The sequence below is a fragment of the Pyrus communis genome, chromosome 7 (genome assembly GCF_963583255.1).
Source record: "Pyrus communis chromosome 7, drPyrComm1.1, whole genome shotgun sequence".
NCBI lineage: Eukaryota > Viridiplantae > Streptophyta > Magnoliopsida > Rosales > Rosaceae > Pyrus > Pyrus communis.
Genome location: NC_084809.1, coordinates 4477119 through 4501335, shown reverse-complemented (window position 1 = coordinate 4501335; position 24217 = coordinate 4477119). Strand labels below are relative to the sequence as shown.

The 24217-nt window shown below is 39.0% G+C and overlaps 5 protein-coding genes across 7 annotated transcripts; 3 read left to right on the top strand and 2 right to left on the bottom strand.

Moving 5' to 3' along the window:
• The first annotated feature begins 2379 nt into the window (after positions 1–2379).
• On the top strand, positions 2380–5653 carry LOC137739620 (14-3-3-like protein A). 3 transcript variants are annotated; one of them, XM_068479253.1, is made up of 5 exons: positions 2380–2488; positions 3151–3664; positions 3762–3884; positions 4828–4944; positions 5284–5653. In XM_068479253.1, exons 2-5 carry the CDS (start codon positions 3179–3181, stop codon positions 5344–5346), a joined length of 789 nt encoding a protein of 262 aa, XP_068335354.1. In that variant the 5' UTR covers positions 2380–2488; positions 3151–3178; the 3' UTR covers positions 5347–5653. The 3 variants fall into 3 exon arrangements, with proteins under 3 accessions (XP_068335354.1, XP_068335353.1, XP_068335355.1); XM_068479252.1 differs by having other exon boundaries at positions 2398–2524; XM_068479254.1 differs by lacking the exon at positions 2380–2488 and having other exon boundaries at positions 3130–3664.
• A 1537-nt stretch (positions 5654–7190) lies between these two features.
• Positions 7191–10423, top strand: LOC137739594 (ultraviolet-B receptor UVR8-like). Its single transcript, XM_068479217.1, has 11 exons — positions 7191–7355; positions 7449–7593; positions 7839–7949; positions 8052–8112; positions 8401–8519; positions 8649–8734; positions 8928–9129; positions 9412–9465; positions 9621–9734; positions 9907–9963; positions 10121–10423. The coding sequence occupies exons 1-11, from the start codon at positions 7327–7329 to the stop codon at positions 10316–10318; spliced, it is 1176 nt and encodes a 391-aa protein (XP_068335318.1). The 5' UTR covers positions 7191–7326; the 3' UTR covers positions 10319–10423.
• A 111-nt stretch (positions 10424–10534) lies between these two features.
• LOC137739595 (membrane protein PM19L-like) lies at positions 10535–11825 on the bottom strand. Its single transcript, XM_068479218.1, has 4 exons — positions 11693–11825; positions 11056–11233; positions 10899–10947; positions 10535–10807 (listed from the first exon to the last, which is right to left on the bottom strand). The coding sequence occupies exons 1-4, from the start codon at positions 11823–11825 to the stop codon at positions 10655–10657; spliced, it is 513 nt and encodes a 170-aa protein (XP_068335319.1). The 3' UTR covers positions 10535–10654.
• An 854-nt stretch (positions 11826–12679) lies between these two features.
• Positions 12680–15897, bottom strand: LOC137741113 (RHOMBOID-like protein 9, chloroplastic). Its single transcript, XM_068480916.1, has 6 exons — positions 14673–15897; positions 14387–14588; positions 13947–14112; positions 13391–13561; positions 13140–13294; positions 12680–13019 (listed from the first exon to the last, which is right to left on the bottom strand). Exons 1-6 carry the CDS (start codon positions 15067–15069, stop codon positions 12776–12778), a joined length of 1335 nt encoding a protein of 444 aa, XP_068337017.1. The 5' UTR covers positions 15070–15897; the 3' UTR covers positions 12680–12775.
• A 1947-nt stretch (positions 15898–17844) lies between these two features.
• On the top strand, positions 17845–21620 carry LOC137741064 (uncharacterized). The gene is made up of 12 exons (XM_068480868.1): positions 17845–18035; positions 18259–18368; positions 18460–18546; positions 18634–18799; positions 18904–19284; positions 19536–19687; positions 19793–20005; positions 20099–20189; positions 20280–20448; positions 20631–20738; positions 20828–20930; positions 21056–21620. The coding sequence occupies exons 1-12, from the start codon at positions 17922–17924 to the stop codon at positions 21186–21188; spliced, it is 1827 nt and encodes a 608-aa protein (XP_068336969.1). The 5' UTR covers positions 17845–17921; the 3' UTR covers positions 21189–21620.
• Positions 21621–24217: the final 2597 nt, after the last annotated feature.

Genomic DNA, 24217 nt, shown 5'->3' with positions numbered 1-24217 from the left:
TGCATTACTCTCAAGTACTCATTCAACTGTTGCTATGATGTTGGTTATTTATACTGAAGCTGTTAAGCATGATGAGTTACTGAGATGTGATGTTCTGAAAGACTATTCAAATGCAAGGGTTGCATTCCACTTCTGCATCAGGGGACAAATATTGTAAGAGAAGATGTCACACCTGCATAGGGAAAATACCACTTCTGCAAGGAGAACAGATAAGGCAAGTGAATATGATACATTGAAGCATGTGGAGACAAGCACAACAAAACATGTGTCGACTCATCCTCGAGGGAGCCAAAGATCACTTGTTACGTGGAGCTGCTCGTGGTCCCATTTCATTCGAGAACAAGTCCCAATGCCTTTAAGGAAATCATAAGTCCGATTCAAGATCAAGTGTCCACCACCCTTGGATCGAATTTAGTTCCAGATAAATGAAGTAAATTCAGACATTTGGAGGAAGTCTAGCAGAAAACCCTCCAGCCCAATTCAAGAACAAGCTTGTGGAAAGTCAACAAACACAACAGATATGATACTACTCATTAGGGGGAGCATCAAAAAACAGATCAAAGATTTTAACAAGTCAATCGAAAACTTATGGCCATCCAAGGAGGAGTGTTATAGAACAGTGAATGTTCACTCAAAAAATAAAATAATGGGCCATTTCATTATTTGCCGAAGCTTGCCTCATACGACTCCTATTTTCTATAAAATACAAACTCCACACAACATCAAAGCAATAAGTTCATGAAGAGGAAGAGAGAAACGAGAGGAAGAGGAGAGGAGATAACATATAGAGTTATTTTGTACTACTATTATTCTAAATTATAATAAAAGCACCACTGCTGCTCGGATGACGTACTTCAGTCACACTGACTGTAGAGAAACCTCGTAAATTTTGTGTCTTGTTTTATTTATTCCACTGCATACACCGTCAATTTTACAACAGTGCCAAGGATTTGTAAGAATTAGAGATGGTATGATGATTTTCTGGAAGTATCAATAATAGTATTAAGAGTGTGAATCTCGTATTAGAGATAATAAATACAATGCAAGAGCTTGTAGTGTGTTAAGTATTCTTCTGATGCTAAAGTGGAATCTTAATTTCTTTCTTGGTATTACAACAGTTATCTACGTTGTAACATCCCACATTGTCCAGGGGAGTGAATCTTGTAAGCCTTATATGTATATTCTCATCCCTACCTAGCACGAGGCCTTTTGGGAGCTCACTGGTTTCAGGTTCCATCGGAACTACGAAGTTAAACGAGTTCGGGGGTGAGAGTATTCTCAGGATATGTGACCTACTAGGAAATTCTTGTGTGAGTTCCTAGAAACAAAACCGTGAGGGCGTGGTCAGGGCCCAAAGCGGATAATATCGTGTTACGATAGAATCAAGCCGGGGATGTGGTGGGGGCCCAGGCCGAGATGTAACATACGTGATAAGTCTCATTAATGACACATGCTCTACCTCTATGACATCTTATATATTTTGTTGGTTTTTTAGTCAAAATAAACCATAATACCAAAATACGCTCGAATTTTGTAAAATCATTTTGGTAATTTGTTATTAAATTGAGGATATTTTTGCTGCTTTTGGTCCTTATTTAACATAGAATTTTCACAAAATGATCAAAATGATTGATAGTGGATAAACTCAAGGATCACTTTTATCAATCTTAAATCTCAAATACCAAAGTGAGAAATTATGATAATCTCATAGACCATTTTAGTTAAAACAACTATTTTTGTTCACATGTTTGAAATAATTAACCTCATACGTGAGACTAAGAGAACGTTTTAGATTGACAAGTGTCAATAACAAATTTCATAAGAAATTCTATGACATGGAAATACGTAATTGACAAGGAAAAGCAAGCCATTAAACACACAATTAAGAACAAAGGTGCTTTTCACCAAATCCCCATTATGCCAATTATTGAACATTTGACTGAAAAACAAAAACACCGTCAGCATTTCTTTAATTAATAGGAGTTTAAACGAAACATTTTCGGTATTGTTTATTTTTTAACAAAAAACTACATTTTTATCTTTTCTTAATACTATTCATTATACCTTTATTTATCAATTTTCATTAAAACTAATTTTTTTTTTAACTTTCCGTTAGTTTTCTTTTAATTATTAATTAGATTTCGACACCGTCAAGTACGGCCGTCCGTCCGTCCCCACGACGAGGCCCAACACCTGCAGCTCACAACGCACGGCAGGCATCAGCAAAAATATCAAACGACATGTCGACAAACCAAGAGGGTGAGGACTGGGGAAGGAGCTTGCGTTGACCGTCAACGCCAGCGTGGCCACTCCCCAAAAATTGAAAAAAGCCTACGGAATCTCCGTCATCCACCACGTGTCTTCTTGCTATTGGACCTACCTCCCTACCCCTTCCTAGTGGCGACCATTTTTATGCCCCCACCCGGATTCCATTTCCTCCAGTTTTGCTTCGAGCTTAGATCTTCTTCTTCATCGTGGACCAGAGAAGGTACGGACGCCCCCAGCTTCTCAAGAACTACTCAGGGTTTGATTTTTCCTGATTTGATTTCAATTTTAATTTTTTGTTGTTGATTTTCTGTTTGTGTGATGATTTGCTTGTCTAAGATCTAAGGTATAGAGTTCAGTTTTTTTTTTTTTTTTTTTTTTTTGGCATAAAAAAGATATTGACTTTATGTTTGGTGGTTGGATCTGATTTGATTTAAGCTGTTTGGTAGTTGATTTTCGAGTTGTGACTTGTTTGGTTGCTGGGGAAGTGGAAGTGTTTTTCTTTCATTCTATCATCAATAAAGAAGTGTTTTTTGAAAGTGGGATAAGAAATTTGGGATTTTTATTTTTATTTTTTTTTATCTGGTTTTACTGAAGTTAGAGGCTTGGAAATTACCATTTGGTTAAGCTGGGAGTGAGATTTATTGGTCTAATCTGATTTTGCGATAACTGAATTAGGATCCTGATCTGTTTGTTTGCTGAGAAAATTCTTGTAGAGGTCTGAAGTTAGCATGCTTAATTGTTTTATAGGCTTTTATGGAATTAACATGGCTTTACTCATCTGTTACAAATTCAACTGTGTATCGCGTTTGCTTTGGCAGATCTGAGTAACCTTATGAACAGAGATCGCTGATTTCATTTGTCATTTGTTGGATTGATTCCCAGGTTTCAGATTTAGGCTTACATAACAAGGATGTCGCCACCTGATTCTTCACGCGAGGAGAATGTGTACATGGCCAAGTTGGCCGAACAGGCTGAGAGATACGAGGAGATGGTCGATTTTATGGAGAAAGTTGCCAAGACTGTCGATGTTGAGGAGCTAACAGTGGAGGAAAGAAATCTCCTCTCTGTGGCTTATAAGAATGTGATTGGAGCTAGGAGAGCTTCGTGGAGGATCATATCTTCCATTGAGCAGAAGGAGGAGAGCAGAGGGAATGAGGATCATGTTGCGATTATCAAGGAGTACAGGAGCAAGATTGAGACTGAGCTCAGCAAGATCTGTGATGGGATCTTGAACCTTCTTGAGTCGCACCTCATTCCATCTGCCTCATCCGCCGAGTCCAAGGTGTTTTACCTCAAGATGAAAGGTGATTACCACAGGTATCTTGCTGAGTTTAAGACTGGAGGCGAAAGAAAGGAAGCAGCTGAGAGCACTTTGTTGGCTTACAAGTCTGCTCAGGTTGGCTTTCAGCTTGCCATTCTGCCGCTTTTAATTTGTAATTGTGCTTGTGTTTTTTGTAGTGATCCTTAAGCTTGTTTTGTTTTCTTTGATGTAGGATATTGCCCTGGCTGAGCTGGCTCCAACCCACCCGATAAGGCTTGGACTTGCACTTAACTTCTCAGTCTTCTACTATGAAATCCTTAACTCACCAGATCGTGCTTGCAATCTGGCAAAACTGGTTTGTATGCAAGGCCTTATATATGCTATCATTTTGTTGTCTGTACTAATGTGCATTTAGTCTGTGTGACTAAATTATTCAGTTGTATTTGTTGCATAAAATTAATATATTGCTGTACATATTCAATGAAATTACATAACCTATTTTCATTGTTAATATGTTGCCCAGCTTTTTATGATTCTTTATGAATTTGTTGAGTCGCCATGTTTGGCTTTAGTGTTCCTGGAATTTACATGCTTGATGAGAAATTCTTTTCCAAAGACGATAATTTGCAAATTTCTTTGAAGGTATTAGTTGGTTTATAAATTAAGAAATACTTAGTTTATCTGGTTATGCCACATGTTGTATGAGAAATGGCGAGTCGTCCTTTAATCACTCACTTTTATACTCTCTGAATACTTCTTTCCTAAGTAATATCTACTTCTTGGCTCAAATTTTGAAAAGCCTTTCCACTCGTAACTTTGTTTAGGTCAGATTCTTGATCATGCTTGATGGGTTAATTAATAGGTATCACTACATATACTAGAAGAAATGAACTCTCACCAATTTCAAGAATAGCAGCCATCATGTTTGGTGGGATAATTTAGATAACATTGGACTTGTAGTGAATAAACAATCTGGATGTGAACTTTTGAGTTTTAGCTGTTATGTAACATGTTACAAATTAGCAATTCATGCTCCAGAATTTCTGTATGAGTGTTATACATTTCTTATTTGGGGGTTGTTTAACCATTCGTGTGTCTTCAGGGCATGAATTTGGTATATGTGTTTTGCTTTCTAACATTTGGTTTGTTAAGTGAACTAAACACGCTTTCGTAAAATGATTATTTTCTCCCTTCTGGTCGAGTACAAGTTTCTTTGTGACTGCAGGTTTCAAATAAACTTGAGAATTGGATGTTTAGTGTATTGCTTTTAAACTCAATTTTGCTACGTCTTCCCACAGGCTTTTGATGAGGCTATTTCTGAGCTTGACACATTGGGTGAGGAATCCTACAAGGATAGCACTTTGATCATGCAGCTTCTCCGAGACAATCTGACACTCTGGACTTCCGATATCACGGTATCTCTCTCATCCTCCTTCCCTCGTGATGCATGTACATGAACGAATGTATACATTTAAAGTATATTAGATTTATCTCTCCCCCCTCCCTCCCTACCTTGTTGAACATGTCCATGTATGGATCATTTATTAGAGTTAAGGTTGGTGGTACTTTTTTCATTTACTCCACAAAGGGAGAAAGGAAGGGGGGTCTTGAGATCGGGATGCATCATTCTAGTGATAGCAATGATGTAACCAATAATTTAAATTTGTATTCATCCAATGTTGTTTGATGATTAAGTTCCACTCCAGTATTTTAACTGTGGTAGACTAAATGTAATTGTTTATCTGGTGTTTTAGGATGATGCCGGGGACGAAATCAAGGAAGCATCAAAGCGCGAATCCAGTGAAGCACAGCAGTAACGAGGCTTCTGGTTCGTAGAATTTGTACTATGTACCCTTTTATCTTGGGACCTTTATAATAGATGCCTGTGGATTGTAGAAGGATTTGCCTATGAACTTGACGGTCTTGAGCGCGTCAGCGCTTAGGGTTGAAATGTTCCAGCCTAGGGTTGGAATGTTCCAACAGATCGCAAAATTGCGTTTTATAATTGGTGAGAAGAATTTGGTTCAGTGCTTTCAGTGCTGTGCTATATGATTTAGTGTTAAAAATTAGTGTATTTTTTTTCAATGTTTCTTCAGATTTCCAATGGCTTGTGTTGTTTTTTTACCAGATGTAACATTGTGGAGCTTGTATTCTTTATGCTTCTCTCAACTAGAATGTGTTTCGGGTACATCCAATTCGCTCGACCCACGTTGGTACCTTCATTGTTTGCAACCTTAGAATTGATTGTTTGGGGCTTCTACAAATCAGTTTATTGCTTTGTGAACTTGTGATTTCTTGTATCTTGAGCATGTACATCTTCTTAATCGATAAGTCACTGAGTCCGCTGCTTTATCGTCGCGATTTGATTCGTTTTGATACTGAAGCTATAGGTGCCTCAATCGGTTTTAACTCGTCTCCATGTTTATCTTCTTCTCTTGTTTCTCTTCCTGTTGGTATTTACTTTTGGACATGCTTCGTTTGCTTTGCTCTTCTTCTTCGGACACATTTGGCATAGTGCTAGAACCTTGTTTCGAGATGTTTTTGCTGGTATTGATCCAGATTTAGATGCTCGAATTTGGATGCTGCATTTTGGGCATTCACGAGTTTCTAGAGTTGGGAGTTACATTGACGGTTCTCAAAGTTGTAAAGACGATGACGTTTCTTGAAGCGAATGTTTTGCATTTCTTGGCTCTGACATCGAATCGGAGTGGCTCGCGAGAAATGAAAGGCTTCGATGATCACTAAAGGTGGTGGTCACCATTTTCTTAAAATTGTTGCCACTTAATCCATTGCATTTCAATAAACTGATTAATTTCCGACCAGATTCACATGAGAATTATGGGCAAATTAAAGCAACGAAGAGTATGAAAACTACTGGGAAAAAAAAAAAAAAAAATACAAACAAGCATATCATGTCTGACCGAATGCGCCCCCACTCCCCAAAATCAATCTTTTCGGTTTTATAGTGGTGGTGTCTCCCATGACGCTTACTCGTCACTCTTTGTTGGTTTCGAGACTGGATCCCCTCCGGATTCAAAAGGATGTGAGCCCACTAATCAATGAATCTTAACCATTGAAATTTGATTAAATGATTATAATTATTATAACTTTTAGAGGGGTTCCTGTTTGTAGCCGTTAGATCAAATTTCAATAGCCAGGATTCATTGATTAGTGGGCTCAGATCCCTTGGATCTGGAGGAGATCTAGTTCCGTTCACTTCTGTCTTTCTTCTTTCTCTATTTATTTCTTATTTTTTTGTGCAAACTTTTAAGATCGAACCGACAATTAGGGTTTAGAGTTTAGGGTTGATGACAAACATAACGTAGAGCCATAATTGATATTTCCCTTGTAGTTTTTCTTTAATTTTCCATGAGAGCATAACTGAACTAAAAAATTTACAAACAAAATAGAGAGTTGTTGTATTTTTCTTTCTATAATATTTGAGGTGCAAAATGCGAATTTTATAGTGCCCCGTAACAATTCCCATAAAAAAAATTTAGTTGATACAAATTCTAAGATTAATTTGTCAAGCAAAATTAAAAAAAAGGCTAGAAAAACTACTGCCGCGCAAACTTTTACCTCCACTGGTCAAGCAAAACGCCGCCGTTTGCCCCACTTCCATCGCGTTTTTGGTGTCTGGTTCCCCTGCTCGAATTGCTTCACAACATATAAAGAAGATACACGCACGTATCATACACGAACACGATATGCTATTCGATTGAGTATTGATCAACACAGTCACTCCTCTCCCTGCTATCTTTTTAATAGCTTCGATTCAAGCTCTGATTCAGCCTCCAATGGCATCCGATGCTGCCATTGCCACTTGGTATTTGCTCTCTTTCTCTCACCTCTCGGTTATGCTATTCTAGAGAGAGAAAGTAGAGCAGGTTTCGTTCATTCTGTTTGTCTTTGTGAACAGGGGCTCTGGGGAAGACGGCCAATTGGGAATCGGGAACAACGAGGAGAAGGAATGGGTGTGCGCCGTCAAAGCCCTCGAGTCGCAGACTATCCGCTCTGTTGTCGCTGGCAGCCGAAACTCTCTCGCCATTTGCGATGACGGCAAGGTGGGTCCTCTTTCATCTTCTTCTTGTCTTTTTATCACTCCATCCACTGTTTTGATTACTACCCTTTTCACTTGTTTGTTTGTGTGTATTCTGCAATTTTTGAATTTTTGGTTTTGGGTTTACTGAAAGTTTGGATTTTTATTGAATTTGTGGTTTTGGATTTACTGAAAGTTTGGATTTATGTTGCATTTTTTGTTTCACTGAAAGCTTGATTTTTTGTGTTGTGAATTGAATTGGGTTACCAGTTGTTTACATGGGGTTGGAACCAAAGAGGAACCTTAGGGCACCCTCCCGAGACCAAAACTGAGAACATTCCAAGCCAGGTTAAAGCTCTTGCTAATGTCAAGATTGTTCAGGTAATTTCGAATTTATCATAACCGTGCTTGGCTTTGGAAATAGTTAATTTTTTTGTTACTATAATTTTCCTTGGATTTAATTAGGGGTTGTTTGAAATCTAGGCTGCTATTGGTGGATGGCATTGTTTGGCTGTCGATGATCAAGGCCGTGCTTACGCCTGGGGTAATTGATCAAGCTTTTTCTACTGTTTAAGTTGTGAATATTTACTTCTCTGTCTCAAGTTCTCTAGTTTTCATTATTTAGAATCCAATAGAAGAAAGAATGAATTCCTTTAAGCCAGTTAAGCCAAATGCCAAAAGATGGTTGCTTCTAAGTCATGTTTAAAACCATGCCGGAGTTTAGTATGTTTTAACTTCCAAGTAAAGGTTTTGGTTGGTTTTCTTGAGGTGTGGTACATAGACCCGGAAGTTGTTTTTTCTCAGTCTAAAGGTACAAAGTTGTTTGGTGCAGGTGGGAATGAGTATGGACAGTGTGGTGAAGAACCTGAGCGGAAAGATGACACTGGTAGACCTTTGAGAAGGGATATAGCGATTCCTCAACGCTGTGCACCAAAACTTAAAGTCCGCCAGGTGGGTACCCATGCCTGTGTCTAGAGAACTGCATGATAGGAATTTTTGGATGTAGGATGCTTTTGTTTCTCAAGAGACATCTCTTTCTATAAAACGGTATTTGACATGTTCTAATTTTTCACATCCCAGGTAGCTGCTGGGGGTACTCACTCTGTGGTACTTACATGTGATGGGCAAGTATGGACATGGGGTCAGCCATGGCCTCCTGGAGACATGTATGTTGCCCCTGGACTTGAATCTGTCAACTTGTTTTCAAGTATCTGTCTTAGATTGCAGCCAACCTTCTAGGTCATACTATATCAAATTCTCTTTATACTATAACAGCTACGTGCATGGATGTACTTGTGAACTCATCGCTCACTGTCGTTTATCATACAATCATCCCTGGACTTTTGTTCTAATTTTCAGAAAACAAATTTCAACGCCTGTGCGTGTACAAGGTCTTGATGCAGTGAGGCTCATTGCAGTTGGGGCATTTCATAATTTGGCTCTGCAGGAGGATGGTACTTTATGGGCTTGGGGTAATAACGAATATGGACAACTTGGAACAAGGGATACTCAGCCGAGATCACAACCTATTCCTGTCCAGGGGCTATCTGGTCTTAATTTGGTTTGTATCACATTTCCGTGTATCTTTTTGTTTAATTTCTCGTAGTTACTTTAGCCTAGCCTCATGTATGATTATCTCGATGTTTTCTGAATGTGTGCCTTCGCATTATCCACCGTACACTGAAGTGCGTTGTTTGTCTAACCGGGAAGATTGTTACGTGATAGTTCGTAGGTTTCATACCTTCATGGTTGAACGTTTGCAACTAGATGATACGCCATACGTTTATAATGCGTTTGCCATATGTTTATAATGTGTGTTTTTTTAACCTTTTTGCTTGTATAGGTGGATATTGCTGCTGGAGGATGGCATTCTACTGCACTGACAGAAGATGGAGAGGTGATTTCTCTCCCTTCCTCCCTTCTAACATACACCAATGACCGTTTGAGATCAACGTGCTATAGTTCAAATATTTCCGTATTGCTAACGTTGTAACATCTGCATTTGAGTCAGTGGGATATCCTTACTTCTCTGCCTTTTTCATTTGACTGCAGGTGTATGGTTGGGGACGAGGAGAACATGGAAGGCTTGGGTTTGGCGACAATGATAAAAGTAGTAAAATGGTGCCGCAAGGGGTTCATCTTTTAGCTGGGGAGGATATTGTTCAGGTACTATCTATAGTTCATTCCTCGCCACTCCTCTGAATAACTCGGACTGCAATGTGTTTTATCGTTGATTTGATCGATTTCTTTCGTCGATTGCTCCAAAAATCCTGCAGGCTCGTAATAATCTCGTTTCCTTCCAACAGTTTGAGATAGATTGTGTTTATTTTTCATATAGGTGTCTTGTGGAGGCACTCATTCTGTTGCATTAACTCGTGACGGGCGAATGTATTCGGTAAGAATTTTTCACCGATATGAGTTAAAAAGATAATTTGCTTACGTTAATTTCTCATTGTCTTGCTTTAGTTCTTGCATCATCTTGAGTTTCCTTCCACATCACATCTGGTTCCACCATTTTTGTTTGATCCAACAACTTGTCCTTGTATCGGCAGTTTGGCCGAGGCGACCATGGACGCCTTGGATATGGAAGGAAGGTGACGACTGGTCAGCCGATGGAAGTTCCCATCGGCATCCCTCCCAGAAATGGCACTGCAGACAATGGACACTGGATTGCCAAACTCGTCGCTTCTGGAGGACGCCATACGTTGGCAATCGTAGAATGGAAAGCCGATGATGAACCAGAATCATAGGAATTATGTCTGAAAATTTTCCGGTAGCTTGAATAATCGATGTTGGTTATGTATAACTGTGTTAACTTAATATTTTCGTTCTGCATATTTTTTGCTTCCGGGTTTTTGAATTCGGTAAAGAACTGTTTTGCGTTTGGGTTTTTGAGATCGGTATAAACCGAAACTCATACAAACATAAGCCCCTTCGAACCCTTCTTGCTCGTGTCCGGATTAGGGTACGTCCAGCGTTCCATTCCCACCAAACTAACCGGAAAAAAACTGATACAAACGCAGAGCGCGGCTAATGAAACGGAGACATTGTGTTGTTTAATTTACAGCTGCTGATATGAACGGAAGTCAGATCACAGTCGTTGCGCCGGTGCTCCGGGGGTCATGACCGGTGCCAATTCCACCATGTCTATGTCTGCTCCTAAACATCCCACCATGCAGAAGCACCAGGTAAAGCAATTGACCTAGTAGTGATATTGCAATCATAGCTTCCAGTGTTTGCTGAAAAACACCAATTAATTTACATAATCTAGTTTTAACTTGTTTAATTGTGCCTCAGCAAACAGCAATATTTGCTTAAAAATTCTCTTACCAAGCGTTTTCCTCTGTGCCCTCCTAATATCATCTCGTTACACACAAAACTGCATCAGACACATCCAACCAAAACTGATTAATTTCTTGACTTTTGTTATGAAAATGTAAGCACTTTTTCATGTTGATTTTGGGGCGGAGAGGGGAGAGAAAACTACCCGAAAGCGAAGGCGATAATTGTCAGGGCTACGATCGCTGAAGAAGCTGCACCGGCTAAACTATTGGTTCGCCATATCCGGAGATGTATCAGACCGTAAAGCACAGAAGCAGCACCAACCACACCGGCTATCAATGCAAAGATCAACAAGAAGCTAGTCGATGTGTTGCCTCCCAAATCTGTACAAAAGTATCAGAGCTCAAAACCCTATTTCAACCATAGTATTCTAAATTACTCTAATCTATGCATAGGGTAATCGTACTCAGTACACATAAGTGACACTTTTCTGATCAACTGTTCTAATCCACGTCGAATACTAGAGGGATACTACACCAACAATAGAACATGCAATCTAATTAACTGATTCAACCCAACTCGAGTACTAGAGGATACTAAATGGACAATAAAATAAAGAATCTGATCAATTGACTTAACGCACATCGATGACTAGAGGAATACTAAATAGTCAATAAAACGAGGCACTATACCGTGATTTACGTACGATGTTTAGTCTCTCCCACTACTATTTTGCAGAGTTGGTTCTATTTGTGCATATTTTCTATTGACATTCTAGTGGGCGTAAAATAAGCAATGAAAACGTAAAAAAAAGAGGAGTGATTGAGAGAGAGAGTGCTTACGGGCGTAATTTTGCTCTCCATTGATGTATTTATCAAGGGACCAACAAGCAAGTCCAAGCATGATCAGATGGACCACCAAGTTGACTACCAGAAGAGGAGCCATTAAACCTCTACCAATCCTTCCGACCGCCATTGATATCAAAGCTTCAAAAGCTCAAGCTGCAACCCTTCAATCTTTTAGTTCTCAAACTATACACACTTTTAAACTCCAAGCTCAAAAGTACACACCCTGAGACCTGAGTGACACAGAGAGATTCAAAGCTGATGGATAAAAGGACAGAAAGCTCCTTGTGTTACGTGGTTTGTTGTAAGCAACCCAACTGTAAACGTGTCGGCAAGCAAGGGCATGGTTCCTTTAACGTGGAGATACACCATGCATGAAGAATTCGGGTCTGAAAAAACAAACAAATGAAATTATGGTTTGGATTTGGGAGCCATATTTGTTAGAACAAAAAGTCACTTGGTTCACATGCAGGCTGTCGGGAGTTCGTTTAATTAATTAATTACCTTGTTGGCCAATGACGTTGTTCAAAGGGACGTTAGGTTAAGTCGTCATTCGATATGGGTGCATGTGCAGTTAAAGTTATTCACGTACATAAACGATTGACTGTAGCATAATTTTATCTCATTAGACTCCCAAGAGAAAAACTTAGCAGTGTTCGAGGCACACGTACTATGGCCCACCTCAAAACTAGAAAGATGTAGAAGAATCACTAGAAAATGAGGGAAGTAATCCGAGGGCACGCGTGTTATAGCCCTCCCATCCTCACCTACCCCTCGCACAAGGTCACTGCCAACCCCAAAGTTCAAGGCTGGCTTCGTTTTGGCCTCTCAAAAAAGTACGAGACCCTCTAACCGGCCTCAAAGCTTGTTCCACCCGATATAAGAGGTGTCCTAGTCAGGTGGCCCTACTGTTCTCTCTACTCTTGAGGCTCAAGTCTCACAAACTGTTACAAACCGATTGCATGTAAAAATTGATACACACTGTCAAAATTGAAGGTCTACCCTCTTGCGTGCTACACAAGAAACACATATGAGCTAATGTGTTGTATAAATTGATGGTTTCGCATCCTTGTTGAAGTTTTACAGAGAAGTATCTGATGCAATGACATTCAGGGGAGGTCCCACAAAGAAAAGTAGAGAGCTTAATACAAGAACAAATAGGGCAAAGAAAAACAGTGATTTGCAAGGATCTGCATATCGTCTAACAAGTGCGATTCCTTCCTCTTGGCCACTTGTTGAAGAAGATGATGCATCATCCAGTTGAAGAGTTGGGCATGTCAAAAACCCATATGCCACTCCTGCAAATGCTGCTCCAAAATGTGTCCTGGAACAACATAATATGATATAAGGTCACTCAGGGACAGTCTCGTAATGTTTTCTGATATGAAAATAAAAAAAAACGAATAAGTATCTTCAAAACTTGAAAATGCGTCTGGTAGCTTACCAATCATCAATAGGGCCGAAAATGCTCAACGCGAAGCTAAGAAGCGTGGTTATGACAGCCTTTTGGAACATACTCTCCGAAATATCCTTTGAAATTATGTCCTTGTTTTGGACCTGATAAGCGAGCCAAGCTCCGATCATGGCAAATATTGGTCCCTGCGATCACATTATGAACTTAAACACATTCGGAAGAGGAGAGAAAAGGGGTAACAAGATTCGTAGAAAAGGAATTTGTGGGGCAGAGCTGCTTACCGTTCCACCAACAGTTGGCTCTGGTGTATGAAGAAAGCTAATCAAGTTGCCGGAGACTCCTCCGAGTATGTAAATCAAGAAAAATGTGAATGATCCATAGCCTCTGCACACTTTAGGCCCAAATACAACGAGTCCCCAGCAACCAACAGCTATGTGGAAAAGCCCCGAGTGCTGCATAAGTTACATGAGCCACGTGATAACCGTTGATAAGGAAGAATAATATGCAAATGCTCTTCAAGAATTTATCGCTTTAGGAATTCCTACTATTTTCTTAATCGATCCAAATTGTGAGGCGGATCTTGCAGATATTTCATAAACCAGAAAGCATGTATGTGCTGCATTATACTAAGAACCAACAAACTGGACGTTTCATAAACGATATTTAGATACCCGACAAATGTTAAGGCCAGATAAATCTCTAGTAATGTGCAAAGCCCTATAATTATTTGATACGTTCACATTCAAATCCAGTGGCTAACTAGCTAATGCAAATTATCACGGATAATGTTGAAATGGAAACAGAATCGAAACACGAACCGAATCGTCGGTCTTGTACCAGAAACATGGGTGTGACTAGCCTCCACCATTCTCCAACCAGGATCAAATCATTTATCTTTGCTCCATATAGCAATGGAAGAGAGAAGAGCCCTAAGTCAGTGTTCCTAACCGGACTCGCAATCTCGAACAGAAAAACTGCGATGTTTACAGAACCTAATATGCTTCTGCATCCAACATAAAGAACAAAGAAGCAAAATGTCATTATTCCTAAGGAGCTCCCAGATTTAACCTGGATTTTCGGTTCCCAATATTATATGAATAAATATACCGGTCACAAACTTTTAATCGAAAATAAAACCAGCAGAACATAAAACTGCGGTTTATATACAAACTTACGAGTCTATTTAGTTCCCCCATTTCTATTTCTGATTAAAAGTTCATAACCGGTTCGATTGGTGCATATTTCTGAGTACTAATTTAGATAGGGCAGGGTCTTACATTAAGTAGAGATCAGAGATTTCGTTATACTCGAGCGAGTCTTTAGAAATCTTTGGACCAAGATCATCCCTTTCACGTATAGGATTTCTGTATGCCTTCAATACCCTCTCATCACCTTTTCCGGAATCTCGATTGATAGCTGATGGTTTTGCAATTGGAATGTCTTCAGTAGCAAGATCAACAGATTTCGTCGAGTCTCCATCTGAGTTAATACAAAATATAAGAATTAAAATGTCATTTCTAAAAGTAACACACACAATCGACTCAGCTGGGAAGATAATTTTACCTTTATTTCTAAGTTTTCCAAGATAATCATCAAGAGACTCCAAACCCTCCTTTAGTCTCAGCTGACCATTATTTTTACTGAGTGGTTGCTCCCTTGTCGTGTTTGAATCATCCAGAGGCACATTTGTGACGTTTTGGAGCTTCCCAAAGTAAGAATCCAAGGATCTCAAATGGTTCCCAGAATCTGATGCAGCATACCAAACCATCCCAAGAATCTTATGTTTTCTTGCATTATTTTCTGAAGTTGGAATACAATCACATCGAAACCCTCTGTCCCTCTGTCCGATTACATAGTGATTTGATTCAGCACAGCCTCTATATGGCATTTTGTAGCATATTGGAACCACGGCCATGTGTTCCTGAAAAAGAAAGAAACCAAACAACAAAAAGGGTATCATGCATGAACTAACTCCAATATATACAACAATAGTGGTAACCAGTGGTTTATCTCCGCTCTCTATCTCACTCGTCACGTAAAATCACAGCCGTTGCATGTAAGAATCCCTTGAATAAAAATTATGAGGAAGTAAAAATTAGTACTAGAGAGCAAATTTTTTACAAGTGCAACATTAAAGCATGTGACTTTTTCTAGTTAGTTTCAGTTATTTTCTCAGCAACCAAACAGAGACTCAAAAGGCCAACTTTATACCAGACAAACACACAAAAGCTTAACATGGTTTGCCTGGTTAATTCTGAAAGAAATTTCCGTTTATAACCAACCCAAATTCTCCACTGTTACCAAAAACAAGCTTTTAATCTAGAAACCATAATTCTCTTCAAATACAATACAAAGCAGGAGACTTTTTCTAGGAAATTTCAGTTATTTTCTCAGCAACCAAACAGAAGTTACTCAAAATACCAACTTTCCTGAACAAAACAGAAAAATCTCAAAAGGGTAGGTTTACATACCTCCAAGTCCAACTCCCAAGTATTTCCCAGATTACCTCAATGCAGAGGTTCTGTGAGAGGGACAAAGTCTGAGGTTGTTTGTACTTGTGCTTGGTTCTGCCATTAATGGAAAGACATGATTAAGTACAAATAATACATGAAAAGCCCACGATTGAAAGGAACAGTAAGAAAGTGTCACTGACAGTCTGACATGGAATGAAAGAAATCCAGAGTGGATTCTCCTTATCGCTATTGGTCCATTAGGTTTCTGCCACGAAGGACTCACCGGCGATATGGTTTGCGTGGATGAACTCTATCTGACTGCCTTCAGCAGCTAACCAGAAACTAATGGTCAACGTACAAGAAAATTAGAGGCTTTTAGTCGAATACCCCACTTTTGTTTATTTATTTAATCGCAGGCCACAACATTTTTCTGGCATGAATTTTTCATAACTACTTTAAGCCACTTGTTTTTAAGAATTTTATTTTTAAGCCCTATTTCCCCCACATTTTGAGGCTAATGTATATTTTGTATATGTTAAGGGTTAGGCTTCTAACTTTCTACAGAGGTATCCACAATTTCAATGTAGACGTACGTTTTATCCTTTTAGTTTTCCATAATTCTAAGACAACTTTGTTTATTCTAGTGGGTAGATAGCGTGCTAACGTGTTTATTTTGAAACTGATTTTGTCTCATTTTACTTCTTGAAATTGTCAGTTTTGTCTCAAGTAGCGAGTTCATTCTATTTTCGTCTATCCCGTCAAATAAACTTTAAATTAAAGGGTACTATAGATATTTCATTTTTGACACTACTCTTTATCTCCAGCATGCCTCTAAAATAATTGCAATTCTATTTTTGACTACTCTAATTCAAACTTATGGACATCTTGTGTTTCAAAATCTAATCTAAGCTACTTATTGAATCAATGGCTATAGCTACAACAATCCGCAATAGAGACTGATAAGGTTTGAATGAGAGTTATAAAAAATGAAATAGAGATTGTTTCAACAAGCAAGATCTCTCGTATACACGACTCACAGATCTACATTATCTTTTGTACTTATCACAAACTTTCTCCATTGAAATTTATGCTCATCTTTTGTTGTTCCCTCACCCTTTTCTGAAGGTATCAAATTTCTCCAACATTTTTTTTGCTTCTATTGCATTGTTGCAAGTACTCTTAGATCTATATTATTTATGCATTTTTATTTTTTAAGTTGAATAGTATATACTTGTGAGCTTTGCGTTTTTGTCTTTCTTGGAGTCGTATATCTAGCATTTGATGACTCGAGGACGATGTTTCTAGATCACCAGATTGTTCTCTACCTTCTTGCTCTCCTTCACCTATAAGGCATAATAACAAGATGCTCTCATCTAAGACATGATTCACACTTGTCTACCCTATTTTGAGTCAACATTTTCCGTTGTAAAACTCAAAATTATGGTCACTTCTTCATAAAATGATTCACGAGTTCAAACTCTTTTCTCTCAATCTCAATTTTTCCTCTTATATTTGAGAAGAGTGAAGATTAGAGAGTAGACAAGTGTCTGTCATGGCTTAAATGAAAGCATCTTGTTCTTATGCTTGAGATTTCCTTCCTCTTTGACACTTTTGAAAGCAACAACCGTGCATATTTAGTTCATGAATAAAAAAAGACAAAAAAAAAAAAAAAAAACAGAAGTTAGATTAAAATGATTGTGTACCAGTGTGTATAAACTGCTCACGTCGAGAAGGGTAAAAAAAAATCGGCCTAATTTTTTTGAATTTAGAGGCATCACATGGTGCGGTAACATATTTTCTATTTTTTTACCATTGGAAATCCAACGGTCTTGATCAACAGATCATTGAAAATCCAACGGCTGTCAAGCATCCAAATTTGAGCCATTTGGCTCGTTGCATTTCACGTGCGTTGGGGATGTCTACTACTGATATCCTGAGTTGCAAGCGGGCTCGAGCCCTGCCTTTAGTTGGCAGGGCAGCCCAACGGGCTCCTGCCTTTCACCCAAACGCCCCTATTTTTTCATCTGCTAAATCTATTTTTCGAGAGAAGGGCAGTTCAACCTAATTGCAAGGGCAATTCGGGGAATGCCACGGTTGCTGTAAACGTGAAAAAATTTGAAAAATGAAAAACGTTACACGAGTCCGAAAGTCGAAGCCCAAAATTTGAGTGACGACCAAAATTCTCCCGCCAACCTCGAAGAGGCGGGGAAAGGAAATTTCAGACACATTACAAAATTAGAAATAGCTGCTCTCTCCCCTCCACCCACTGCTCTGTCCGAATCTCAGACTATAGAGAACGGGAGAGAAAGGGGAGTTTTACTCGAGCTCCGCTGCGGAAGACGTCGCCTCAGCTCGCAAGATGGTGGTGGAAGAGAGCAACAAGGTTGAGGATACTCTGGTGGTCGGGAAACAACGCGTTCGGGCCGTCGGTGGCCAGACCTACGACTCCAAGAAAGGAGTTTCCTGCCATCAGGTGATTTTTGTTTCGCTTTCGGTTTTGGGTACTTGATTTGGAGGTTGGGCGTCTGTTTGGTTGGTGAGAAAAATTTCAATGTAAAGGATTCGACTTTCCTAGCCCTTTTTCTTGGTTTCTGTTTCTCTTTGGATGACGAAAAAAGGTTGGGAATTATGAAACTTGGGGTGGATTTATCTTTGTTGGTCAATTTGTTTATTGATTTGTTGGTTGAATTCTTCAGTGCCGTCAGAAGATGACGGAAAAGTTGACAGCTTTGGCTGCCTCCTGTAAGAACGTCAAAGCGAAAGGCATTTGCCCGATTCAGTTTTGCCATAAGTGTCTGTGGAACAGGTTAGATTGGAATGATTTTTTCTCTCATTTTTCGTGTTTTCGAATTAAGTTTTCGGATTGAATTAGTATTTGGGTGTTGAATTGAGAATAGGTATGGATTGAAAGCTGAACAAGTGGAACTCGAGGATGATTGGAAATGTCCGAAATGTCAAGGCAATTGCAATTGCAGTATATGCTTGTAAGTGTTTGGTATATTAGACAAATGTGTTTTTATAGTTGTTGGTGTTTTGGTGCTGCGGCTGATTAGACTAGTGTGCTTTATCAGGAAGAAAAACGGTTACCAACCCACTGGTCTTCTCGTGTACGAAGCCAAGGCGAGAGGGTTTCAATCTGTTTCTGATATGCTGACTATGTACAAGCCAAAAAAGCAAGGGGAGGAGGATGACAAAAGCAAGGATGGCTCACCACAAAAGCGCGTTGCTTCAGAGAAGGTCTGGTGCTTTTGATTATGGTTGCTTTTGTGAATGCATATTGATATTGTTGATGTCGTTTTGGTTGGTTTTAGTGATGTTTTTATGCTCTCGAGTTTTGATAGGCAATTGTCGTTGGTTCACCAAGAAAACGAGGGAAGGAGAACACTCTCGATCGAAGCAAAGATATGAACTTGGATGCAGCTCTGAACTCTGGTGAGCAGGAAACTAAGAAAGCAAAGCGGGAAGAGTTGACAGAAGTTTGTAATGGCAGCGGAGATGGTGGTGCTGCTGTGAGTAATAAGGATGCCAAGCCCAAGGCCAAGGAAGTCAGAAGGAACCGGAAAGTAAAGGAATGCCCCGTGAATATTGAGAATCAAAAGGTTGATCTTGACCTTCCCCTGCCACAGGGCAATCCCTTGACAACTGTAGCTGGTGTTGAATTGGCTGCTGAGGATGTTGGAAATGCTCTGCAGTTTCTGAAATTTTGTGAAACTTTTGGAGAGGTAATTCTAACTTTTTGTTCCATACTTCTGTTACATATTAGACTAAAATGGTGTTCGAGTTTTCTGGTTCTATACCTGAATCAAAACTGATTGAAGTATCTGTTTAGCCCTTTGCATTTAGATGCTCACATGATTCATTTGCGTTCTATTAATATGAAATGGTTCTCATTTTTGCACATTTATTTTGTGTTTAAACATTCCTGAAATTTCACTGCACTTGAAATCTCATTTTCCTTTTCCTTTCACTTTAGTTTCTTAAAATCCAAAAATGCCAAGCTGAATCTGTACTTAGAGAACTATCACGTCGAGGAAGTGGGCGAAGGGGACGGCCTGGACAATACTCCTCAGTGATTCGATTTCATAACTATATGCTCTCCTTCATACAGAAGGGTTCCTTAGAGGAGTAAGGACTCTACCTAGCATTTTCCATTTATGCATAAAGTAATTTAGTAAGCTTTAGTTGCGGGAAGTAACTCATTTGGTTTCTGTCAACTTTATTTCCTGTCAGGTCTTCTTCTTTAGATCAATCAAGCTACAATAAGTCCTGGTTCCAAGATTTGGGGGAACTTATCTCTGCATCCGGTGTCTCTAAGGTCGATCCTGTATTAAAGGAACTGTCCCCAGAGTGTTTTAGCAAAGGCGGGGATGGATATGATATGTTGAACATCACTAAAAAGCTCAGGATTTTGAATTTCCTTTGTGATGAGGCTCTTGACACAGAGTAAGTGAATAAGCATAATATGTGAATCATTATTTTGCAATTGTCTTGGCTTCTGGATTAAGAGTGATGAGAACTTTCTGATCTTTCCTTCAGTATGCTAAGTGGATGGATAGAGGACCAAAATGAAAAATTGGTCCAACGAAAAAGGGACGCCAAAGAAAAAGTTGCTAAAGCAAAGGATAAGGTAATATGTAAAACAAGGCAACCTTTTATGAGGCAACATCTTTTGAAGAAAACATGGAGTTCTATTTTTAACTAAATCATATATTTGCAGGAGAGAGATCTCAAAAAGAAGTTGCAGAAGGAGATGACTAAGAGGATAATTGCAAACAATGGTTATCCTGTCCGAATTTCAGAACGTAACTCTGTTGTTTCACAAATCACAAGCAAGGCAGCTCAAGCTCACACTGAGGTAGTTGAAGCAATGGCCATGTCACCTAAAAGTAAGTTCCCATTTAAAACTATCCTTAAGAATATCTGAGACATTTTTCTGTGGCTGAATGTTTTTCATGTTTTAATTCTTCATGAAAATCGGGTTATCAGTTTGCTAATTGTTAAGCTTTCGTATCCTGCAAGCAACCTTGCTATACATGCCCGTGTTAAAATGTTTTGACCTATTTTATAGGCAATGAAATATGTGAAGCTGTTAGAATAAAGGCTTATGTTTTGGATGTTCATGGCCGTGCATTTTGGAAACTGAACGGTGATTTTGGTGAAGATATTTTGCTTCAAGGTTAGTCTTAACTGTGCCAAATACAATTGGTAGATTTCCAGGTCATGAGTTATTTCAATGTGTAAGCTTTATGTTTGCGTATTGTACAGATATGGGAACATGGGATGGAGCTCCTTCTGTTGAAAACTGGTTCGTTTATGGCGCTGAAATGAAAGAGCCAATCGACAAATACCTCTCTTTTCTAAGTCTTAAGTACGCACATATAATTGTTCTACAGTTTTAATTTGGTTGAAAATGTTCTGATATCGCACAGTTTTCTCTTCCTCCCTTTTCAATGGACTGGTTGTTCATGCATTCATTGTTTGCTTGGCTTGCAGACAAGAACGGGCCAGGAGCCAGAGGCCATTCAAAAGTCGGTTTGCAAGCAAAGAAGAAGACTTGCAGGTTCCTCAGACTCCTGAAAGCAATGAAGAAAACCCTGCGGTTTCCGACACCTTCTCAAAGCAATGAAGAAAACATGGAGCTCAGTCCTGAGGCTAATTAAAGTTTTGAGCCATCAGAAGACAGTATTTAGCTCCCCCATTTTCTGCACAAACTCCTATATGGGATGGTTGTTTCCTACCTCAGACTTCCCTCTGTATGGCGGGGAAGTGATGTTGGGTAGCCGGCCGACGGCCTCAGACGGAAAGAAATGTTGATCTGAACTTTTGGATAGTTGTATCTTAATGTTAGGGAAGTTATTTCGTACTACCTTTAATCCTCATGCACACTTTAGGTTACTTTTGGCCTCTGAATTGAAAGAATTTAACAACAATCAATCAAGGGACATGTAAATGATAGTGTGCAGAAGGAGTGCGCAAAAATTATTTCCCCTAATTTTATTTTGTGATGGGAAATGTAAAACAATGTGACGAGTTAAATTTCGATGTAAGCTATGATTTCACGTTTCTCTATCTGTGCTCAATTTGGTTGGGTGTAAGATGTGATTTCACTGTTTCTTTATCTTATTCGTAACGGTTTGGCGTTGGATAAAGTGATAAAAACTTGGGTGTATCATGTATGCTTGTTTCTCTATCTCATTCATAATAGTTGATTCTTGATAAAAACAAGAAAAATTTGGGTGTGCTGTGATTTTTCATGGCTTCTTTATTTCACTTGTAATGGTTGGGTATTGAAGAAAACGAGAAAAATTTGGGTGTGCTGTGATTTTTCATGGCTTCTTTATTTCACTTGTAATGGTTGGGTATTGAAGAAAACGAGAAAAACTTGAATGCAAGTAGTGATTTTTATCTCGAAGAATGTGACAATCGCAACGGTTACATTCAATCCTAAAGAAAACAATGAAGTAAAAGCTAGCGCTGAAAACACATGCGGGTGCATGTGCATTTGGATATGCTATTAACTATTAAGCAAACCAAACTCTAAGAAAGCTTAAGTGGGTTAATTGGCTAGTTAATAATAAATGTACTTTTCTATATAAGAGCAACCCAAGTTCTATACAGTTGTCAAAGCAAACCTTTAACCTAGAGGAGAGGGAAATTGGTGAGGATCGACCAACATCAGGGTGTATGAACATAATTATATTTCGCCACTGCGATAAAACGTCATCTACAAGACAAATTTTTATTTCAGTGAGTACATAGCACCTTCACATGCCATAGATAAATGAGGGACATTTAAGTCATATTTATGATCATTTATGATCATTTATTAAATAGTACTAGAAACTTGACTCGATTATTGCTAAGGTCCTTGCACTTTGTTAAAATTACTTAAGTAACATCGTGTGACATATCACCATATAGCCTACTACCAAAACAAGGTCGAGTGACGCTCGAGATTGAAGGATCAATTGTGCACATTATATAGTGGGCTGGCTCAACTTAAGAAATTAGAATATTTTCAAGTTGAGGTGTGATTATCAACGTCATGATAGTGTACCTACCATGAATGAAAATAAAAATGGATAGCGAAGAAAAAGTGGCCATCATTTAATTTTATTTCATTTTAATGAAATTACAAATATACCCTCTAAACCCTAGGCACCTCCTATTTATACGTGTTTTTGTCTCACTTTCATACCAACAAAGGCTGCTGCTACTCAAATTTAACTTGTCTTGTATTTTTCAACAAAAAATTTCAGCCATAAATCTGCTTCTCTTTTGCATTTCCCTCACTCTAATATGAAGGTATGTCACTTCTCTAGCATTTGTTATATCTCAATTGCAAGTGTGCTGATACTCTCAGATCTATACTAATTCTGCATTTTTCTCAATTTTGATTGTAATCTTGTAATGAAAATGGATTAAATTAGATATTTTGATGATTGTTATCTCATCAAAATGAATTCTGTCGGTGCATAATTATTAGCCCAAGTTAGCAAATTATTATCATTTTCTTATACGTGTGGGTTGAGAGAGTAGTGAGTCGATTAGAATTTCAATTTCAAAGATCAATGGTCACAATCACTTGAGTCACAAGTCCGTTATTGGATTATTAATGCATATCATCTCAATTTTTTTTTAATTGTAACTATATATCTTGAAAATTGGATTAGATTATATCATTAATGCATATAATTTTTGCACAACTAGTGGATTGCTTGCCTTGGTGGTTATGACACACCCCGACCGAGATCAGGGCGTGCTGGCCGTCACACGAAGGTGACGTAACCATGTGCACGTGCGGAAGCTAATAAGATAGTAATATAAAAGTACGAATAATTAAAAACTAGCATACAGAGTACTAAAACAAGTGCTAGTGTAAGTGAGACACAAGTTCAGAGCAATTCTACAGCAGTCCAAAAGAAAAGATGCGACAATAGTACACCCGTAGGTGACCCTACGCTGGTGAGTGTTTGTCAGAAAAGCCGGGAGAACCCTCTGGGAAACCACCGAAACTGCTAAGCAACTAGAACCTGGAGGGGCGCAAAACAAAAGCGTGAGTGGGCAAAAACAAAACTTTTCTAAAACCATTTAGTAAAACACAATCTAACCCCTCGCCGTAAAACCTGTATACTTCCCAGAAAATAACATATGTACGTATGTATAGATATGCCAATCATGCTCAAGAATATGCCATGTCAGAATCTCATAATGGAAATGCAAGTGCTCAGGTATAAACCATATCAATAACATGTAAACTGGCAACCGGAGTCACCTAACGTGACCTGTACGGCTGCATATAGAGCTCAAATCTCAAACTCAACAACTGAACCTGCCCACGAGTCGGAACCACCTAAAGTGGTCTGTACGACAGGCCTGGGTGTAATACATATGTACGCTCTAGTGCTACGATCACGTGAAGGCTGTGCGAATAATCGCGGGTCACCTACGAGTCGGAACCACCTAATGTGGTCTGTACGACAGGACTGTGCACCTAACTTGGATCCAAGCTGAGCGTGTGGTGCGGGAGGTGAACATCACGTGAAGGACTGTGCCCTACTATGGGCGGGAGCACTAACACCGGGGGTGCATGTTATGAGCTCTCTAAGCATCTCAAATTACTACTGAATGTAAATATGAATAACACTTACCTGA

What these genes read in the sequence shown, in the direction of transcription:
- LOC137739595 (XM_068479218.1), bottom strand. Translation starts at nt 11,825, where the DNA reads ATGGCGGTCGGAAGGATTGGTAGAGGTTTAATGGCTCCTCTTCTGGTA. An exon ending in TGGAGAGCAAAATTACGCCC is followed by an intron (nt 11,234 to 11,692) that starts GTAAGCACTCTC and finishes ACTTTTGTACAG; the next exon opens with ATTTGGGAGGCAACACATCG. An exon ending in GGCACAGAGGAAAACGCTTG is followed by an intron (nt 10,808 to 10,898) that starts GTAAGAGAATTT and finishes GGTGTTTTTCAG; the next exon opens with CAAACACTGGAAGCTATGAT.
- LOC137741113 (XM_068480916.1), bottom strand. Translation starts at nt 15,069, where the DNA reads ATGATACCCTTTTTGTTGTTTGGTTTCTTTCTTTTTCAGGAACACATG. An exon ending in ATCTCTGATCTCTACTTAAT is followed by an intron (nt 14,113 to 14,386) that starts GTAAGACCCTGC and finishes TGTTGGATGCAG; the next exon opens with AAGCATATTAGGTTCTGTAA. An exon ending in TTCGGCCCTATTGATGATTG is followed by an intron (nt 13,020 to 13,139) that starts GTAAGCTACCAG and finishes ATGTTGTTCCAG; the next exon opens with GACACATTTTGGAGCAGCAT.
- LOC137741064 (XM_068480868.1), top strand. Translation starts at nt 17,922, where the DNA reads ATGGTGGTGGAAGAGAGCAACAAGGTTGAGGATACTCTGGTGGTCGGG. An exon ending in TTTGTGAAACTTTTGGAGAG is followed by an intron (nt 19,285 to 19,535) that starts GTAATTCTAACT and finishes CTTTCACTTTAG; the next exon opens with TTTCTTAAAATCCAAAAATG. An exon ending in CTCTCTTTTCTAAGTCTTAA is followed by an intron (nt 20,931 to 21,055) that starts GTACGCACATAT and finishes CTTGGCTTGCAG; the next exon opens with ACAAGAACGGGCCAGGAGCC.
- LOC137739594 (XM_068479217.1), top strand. Translation starts at nt 7,327, where the DNA reads ATGGCATCCGATGCTGCCATTGCCACTTG. An exon ending in CAAAACTTAAAGTCCGCCAG is followed by an intron (nt 8,520 to 8,648) that starts GTGGGTACCCAT and finishes TTCACATCCCAG; the next exon opens with GTAGCTGCTGGGGGTACTCA. An exon ending in GTGACGGGCGAATGTATTCG is followed by an intron (nt 9,964 to 10,120) that starts GTAAGAATTTTT and finishes TTGTATCGGCAG; the next exon opens with TTTGGCCGAGGCGACCATGG.
- LOC137739620 (XM_068479253.1), top strand. Translation starts at nt 3,179, where the DNA reads ATGTCGCCACCTGATTCTTCACGCGAGGAGAATGTGTACATGGCCAAG. An exon ending in TGGCTTACAAGTCTGCTCAG is followed by an intron (nt 3,665 to 3,761) that starts GTTGGCTTTCAG and finishes TCTTTGATGTAG; the next exon opens with GATATTGCCCTGGCTGAGCT. An exon ending in TCTGGACTTCCGATATCACG is followed by an intron (nt 4,945 to 5,283) that starts GTATCTCTCTCA and finishes CTGGTGTTTTAG; the next exon opens with GATGATGCCGGGGACGAAAT.